The sequence below is a fragment of the Ascaphus truei genome, chromosome 1, assembly GCF_040206685.1.
Source record: "Ascaphus truei isolate aAscTru1 chromosome 1, aAscTru1.hap1, whole genome shotgun sequence".
NCBI lineage: Eukaryota > Metazoa > Chordata > Amphibia > Anura > Ascaphidae > Ascaphus > Ascaphus truei.
In genome coordinates this window covers 502501375-502507365 of record NC_134483.1, presented here as the reverse complement: position 1 = coordinate 502507365, position 5991 = coordinate 502501375, and the positions used below count along the sequence as shown (strand labels likewise).

General features: G+C 38.1%; 1 protein-coding gene across 1 annotated transcript; it reads right to left on the bottom strand.

Annotated features, from left to right (window-relative positions):
• Window positions 1-2938: 2938 nt before the first annotated feature.
• MSX1 (msh homeobox 1) lies at window positions 2939-5126 on the bottom strand. Its single transcript, XM_075578914.1, has 2 exons — window positions 4567-5126; window positions 2939-3887 (listed from the first exon to the last, which is right to left on the bottom strand). Exons 1-2 carry the CDS (start codon window positions 5048-5050, stop codon window positions 3463-3465), a joined length of 909 nt encoding a protein of 302 aa, XP_075435029.1. The 5' UTR covers window positions 5051-5126; the 3' UTR covers window positions 2939-3462.
• Between the last annotated feature and the right edge of the window lie 865 nt (window positions 5127-5991).

Sequence of the window (5991 nt, the reverse complement as noted above, 5' to 3'; positions counted from 1 at the left end):
AATCATGAGTCTATGACATTAATTCCAAATGTATTATTTTTAGAGCCAGCTGTGCTAATCGTAGAAAAAAAAGGTAATAAAAGGTGTCTTATTCCATGTGTGTCCCCTTTTCTGTATGTGACTTTGCTGTTTGCCTGGACCTAAATATGGGAAGAGACGCTGTGTGCCCCCCTCCTGCTTACTGGCCGCACTTATGTATTTCTTCTGTATATTTCTGGTGTGTATTACGAGCCCTGTGTCCATACTGTGTGTTTTCTTCTGCCTGTGTAATGGAAATGACTGGGGGAAGAATTGATTAGGAAACTTTGCTTTGGCTATTCTCCATCAGAGGGGCTGCCTGGCGCCATCACCCAAAACTTAAAAGAAAAAACACCCATTCTCACTTGCAACTACCCGTTGAGATCCCTAAGACGACAAAGACACAAAAGTGAGTTTTATTTGCTGCTCTGCCTGGGGCAAAAAAAGAAAAGAAAAGCCAATTCCCTTTTAAAAAGAGCCGACAAATCCTTTTTGCTCTTTTGTATGAGCTTTTCCCATTGAGATGGAGCATTCATCCGTGTGATTCCCAAGTTATTGTTATTACCTATTTATTAATTGTTCTCATCTGGGTTTAATTGAGCATCCAGGGACTTTTAGCTTAAGGGTCATTAAAAAAAAAAAAAAAGCTTAAAACAGAGTAATGACACATTTTTAGCATGAATCATTTCTTTAGATCTCTCTTTATAGCTTTTTTTTTTTTAATTTTTTTTTTTGTTAACCCTGCTGACAATATTGAAAGTGAGAGACACATGGCACTAGTGACACTGGACCCCAGGATTTCATATCACAGCATTGTGTGTGTGTGTGTCTCAGAGTCAGTGCACAGGAGGAACAGTCAAACGTAGATGTGACAGCCGTGAAAACTGGTTCCCAAACAATAACTGAAGTTTTGCCTCGGGACTTTCTTCTGACTTCTGTCTTTTGATCTTTTCCACGGTTTCTTAAAACTAAGTTTTGGTACAATATCTAATCTCCAGCGAGGCAATGTTATCCACGGAGGGCTTCAAACACTGGAGAGATAGGTGGTGTTGGGTGATCTATCAGAGAGGGTTGTCTGTCTGAGCTGGATAGCACAATGTTTGTGTTGCGACCCACTTAGCACAAACCCATCTTATCTTCATTTTTGCCATTGTTTGTAATTGTAATCATGACAAAATAATAAGAAATAAAGAAGACATAAAAAGCAACATGTTGGTTAAGGAGAATGCAGGGGGGGGGGCTCGGGGGGAGAAGGGAATGCATGCCAAATTATGATAGCAGAATGAATCTGGATGATGTAACGGAACAAAAACTGGAGACTGACAGAAGTAAATAAAATGTATGACTAGCCAGGAACTGCTGAGTTAGTGAAAGCATCATTGATATTATTGGTATGATAAAAGTTCCGCCTAGCCCCTAGCTACAGTCTAACTGGAGCCATGGTGTGTCTGCAGAAGATTGCTTTGCTCATTACAGCAATTATTTTGCTCTGATTTTGTCTGAACCCTTAAAAGTTTTAAATTGCCCACAATGAAACACCCAAAGTACGGGTTCAAAGTCAACTTGAGAATAATTGTAATTGTTTTGTTATAATCATTAAGCAGACCAAAAAAAAAAAGTGATGTTAATAAAGTCAAACCGATGAATGGCATTTGCCAAAGCAGTTATGTCATATACAGTACAATGGACGTATATCCGTGTAATCAGTGTGATTGTAACTATAACATAATTACACCTAACTTGTAATCTTGCATGTTTGACTTGAAGATAATTAAATATATGCAGATTAAAAAAATTATATTATTATAGGATATATTTTTTTTTAAAGAGTTAAGATTGCACGTTAAGTAAGTAGAACACATCTTATAGTATTATTCGCCTCACTCCCCTCTTTCTAGAGTCCAATCTTTAATTTGAGATCTCTGCTTTAATAGACTATAACAGACTGGATGAAATAACTCATATAAGGCTGGCGTCACAGTATCTTGCACAAACTTCCCTATGTAACGCAATGCTTCAGATGTCTGTGATATTCTCTCCAGGGTGATTTTGACAGCGCTAAACTGGATCATCAAAGGTGATTAACACCACCCTTTTCATAAGGCTACAGACTGCAGAAATTGGTGAATCGTGGGTCCCTCTGAGCCCCTCAGGCGCCAGGGCAGATCAGAAGGGGTTCTAGGGCCCAGGGGTTTCAAGATGAATTGTCCCCTAACCAAGAAACTCACAACTTGTTACTTGTTTGTTCATGTCTGAAGGAAGAATGCGAGTGATCCTAAAACGTGTAGGTTGAAACATTAGTTTTTTTTTTTCAATAAATGTTGAAAAAATTTTTTTTTTTAATTGTTCCCACCCACCCACCCCCAAGATTTCATTTATTTGTTGTTTTCTATACCTGGGAAGGTGCCTTATTTAAAAGTGGCAAAGAAAATAAATGTATATTTGCCTTCTGTGTTTTCATCTTTCTCAGTTAGTTTTTACAAATAAGTTTGATTTTGCTTTGGCTTTAAAAAAAAAATTCTACAAACCTTTCTTAAGTTCTTTTAAATTCATACATGCATGATGTCATCACATCTTGCAATCAAATAACTGATAAAGAATAGTATTGATGAACCAAAACCATTATCCTTATAGGAAACTTGTTTCAAATTCTGCAGCAGGGTTTTTATAAATAACTCTTCCAGATCGGATATTTGTAAGAGTACAACAAGAATATAACGAAACCCATGTCCGAAATAATATTAATGGCATATACCCTGTGGCAGTGTTCTGTGTATTGTCTGGGGTGTATATGTTACATCAGCTTTTAAATATGCAGTTTGTCAGACACAAAATACTGTACGACAGAGTACCTTAAAATTAATTTATTTAACAAATATAACTATAATATAAATGATAATAAATTTCAAAATATACAGTATATTACATAGTACACAAAATCCCTTCCAAAGGGACAATTGTAATAACAAACGCAAACAGACAGTGCTGTTAAATAGCAATGGAATACTATATTACAGTATCTCTTAGATGTAAGAGACGTGTATCCCTTTATCCTTCTTGTCCATTCGTAAAGTCAATGAGTTCCAAAAATAAACATTTTCCTTAAGCAATCAATTCAGTGTCTAACATAATAGAAACGCTGATCCTTTCTCAAGGAACTGAGGTTTTATTACCTGGGCGTTATCACGGATATGAAGGTATCAATGTGTAACTCGGCGATTTACAGAACATAATAGTTTTTTGGGAAGCTGAAACATTGTAATTCGTCTGGAAAAACTCTTATGCACTTGGACACTGCTAACAACATGACAATGACAGAGATGTTAAATGTATTTCTAAAATGCAATTCCCTAGGAACTCATATAAATAGTGATACAAGATATGGTTTAGGGGGATTTCACACAAGTTCCTTGCCAACAGTCTGAGTTAGTTGGGTAAAGTCTTTTAGGTGAGGTGGTACATGCTGTAACCAACGTGAGCCGTGTACAGTCCCATAGGAGACACGGGCAGGGTTGGTCTGTGGAAAGGGTGTGATGTCCCATACAATGAGGCAGTGGGTACAGGAGTCCCAAGAGGAAAGGAAATCCCAAATGCTGGGGGCAACATAGGTTTTGCTGCCATCTTCAGCTTTTCTAGCTCTGCTTCCTGCAGTCTCTTCGCTTTTGCTCTGCGGTTCTGGAACCAGATCTTGACCTGAGTCTCTGTGAGGTTAAGGGAGCTGGAGAATTCGGCTCTTTCTGCGATGGACAGATATTGTTTCTGCCTGAATTTCCTCTCCAAGGCCAGCAGCTGGGAAGTGGTGAAAGGAGTCCGGGGTTTCCTATTGGTTTTGTGCTTTCTGAGAGTGCAAGGTGGGGGGCTCAGCCTTCCTAAAGAGATGCAAAAGAAACTGTTAGAACAGGCAACTAAAACATACACAAACTTCAGCAAGTGTGTGCCCTATATACTAAATGGATAGGACAAACATACATATAATGCTAATTAATAATAAAGTTACTCAACATTATTTAGCTTGATAAAAAAAACCTATCAATATAACCATGTGTCCATTTTACTAGGCCTGAATTGGAACAACTGTTTAATACATAGAAAAGTTTCTATGCCATGGGGAATTTAAAATATATAGTTACAACTATTTGTGTTTAAAAAAAAAAATTTGGGGATCATACTTTTGCAAAATTCAGTATATACTAATAATAAACGCCTCAGTGGAAAAAGTAATGTCAATCTAAACGTGTCAAACGTATTACAATTCAACTTAACAGTTTATATTCACTTCCTAACATTAGGAGATGTAACACAATCTCTGCGGAAGTTTCCGAATGTGTATGTTTATAGCAGGCAGGGAATATATAAATGTATAGTGCTAATTATCACAAAATACATTTGTAATAAGAGTGTAAAATTAAAGAAGTATGCTATGAACATATTATTACGTGCTGACTTTAACACTTTCACCCCTTGATCTTTCCATCAAAATATACATGTTTCAGGGATTGAATAAACAAAGTGTGTAAAATGCTTAAAGGGGACCAAATCAATACTTACGTGTTGGAGAGGGAGAAAACCTGGGATTCTGAATCCATGGATTTCTTTCTTGTTTGTCTGGACTCTCAGATTTGACAAGTGCTTCTTCTGGCAGTTTAATCAGTCCTCCGACAGAAAAATGGCTGTTTAGGGACAGCGGAGAATGTGGAGTTTCCACCACTGCCAAGGATCCCACCCTGGGACTGTGAGTGTGAGATGTGCCGGCCAGTGGGCTGGACACGTCTGGGCTGGACACCTCCCTGTCCCTCGCAGGCTTCCGATCAGCCATTAAAGCCTCCACGCTGAAGGGCAAGATAGCAGCAGATACTTTGGGCTTGTCGCCGTCTCCGGGCACTCCCATTTTTAGACTCGTCTGCATCTTCCCCTTGCTGAAAGATGCCACAGCAGGTTCCTCAACTTTTACACCAAGCTGTAAAGAAGTCATAACAAGACCAGGGGCCATACAGAGCCAGTCCCTCTCCAATCTCAGCGAGCAAGTGGGCATGTGTTTCCCATGCGCGCGGGCAGCGGTGCGGGTCCCCGGGTCTGCTGGGTGTTATCACATTGCAGTCAGGGAACTAAGTAGTCCTTGTTAATAAAGCAAACTGGGTAATGAAATGCACCAATCGGGGCTCAGAGGGGAGGGACGCGGGCTTTGGATTGGTCGCTTGCTTTGCTTACACACAACAGTGTCCTTTCCCCTAACTAAAGGACCTGATGCTGAACTGAACTTTCACATCAAGGTTAGAGTAGTATTTTCCTTCATATATGTATCCGTTGTTTGTTTGTTTTTTTTGTCTCTTTTTAAAAAAAATATATATAATACTTGCACATTTTTGCTGCATTATTGAACCATGGAAATTATAATCATATTTATTTAACATAAGTGTAAATGGCATATAGCACCATGTCATATCATTAGCATGTCTAATACATATTTAATAGAGCAGTCGGTTTTATTAATGTTATTAAAACATGTACAACTGTACAATTTTACAAATTATTTTTTTTGAAACAGTCAAGTGAAAATTGAGCGCAGATCTGATGTAAAGTATTTTTAATTCAAATATATTTGTGCTTTGAAACATTTAAGCAACTTAAGCGTCAACATATTTCTGAAATAGTGTATTTTGTACAAAGTGCTTGAAAATGTATTTCATTCTCAGTGTTACAATGGAAACCACTTTGACCCGTTTCCGTTATTGTTCATTGATTGTGTGATATGTCTTGTGATATATTTTTTTGCAGATGGACTTTCTTTGAGATCACAGAGGATGTGCAGTAAAACTGAGCAGCAATCTAATAATGTGATTGGCCGCTTGCTGGGAAAAGTTTATTGATAGCTGCAGGGCTCTAATCTCCTAAAAACACTAGAGACTGTAGCAGTCATTTAAAGGTAATTATCTGAAAGAGGGTGGACACTGAATTCTTATTTTCCTTTTAGCT

Bases quoted from the DNA above. Each gene is read 5' to 3' on its own strand.
- MSX1 (XM_075578914.1), bottom strand. From the start codon at position 5,050: ATGCCCACTTGCTCGCTGAGATTGGAGAGGGACTGGCTCTGTATGGCC. The intron at 3,888-4,566 runs GTAAGTATTGAT...GCATCTCTTTAG, and splicing joins GTTTTCTCCCTCTCCAACAC to GAAGGCTGAGCCCCCCACCT.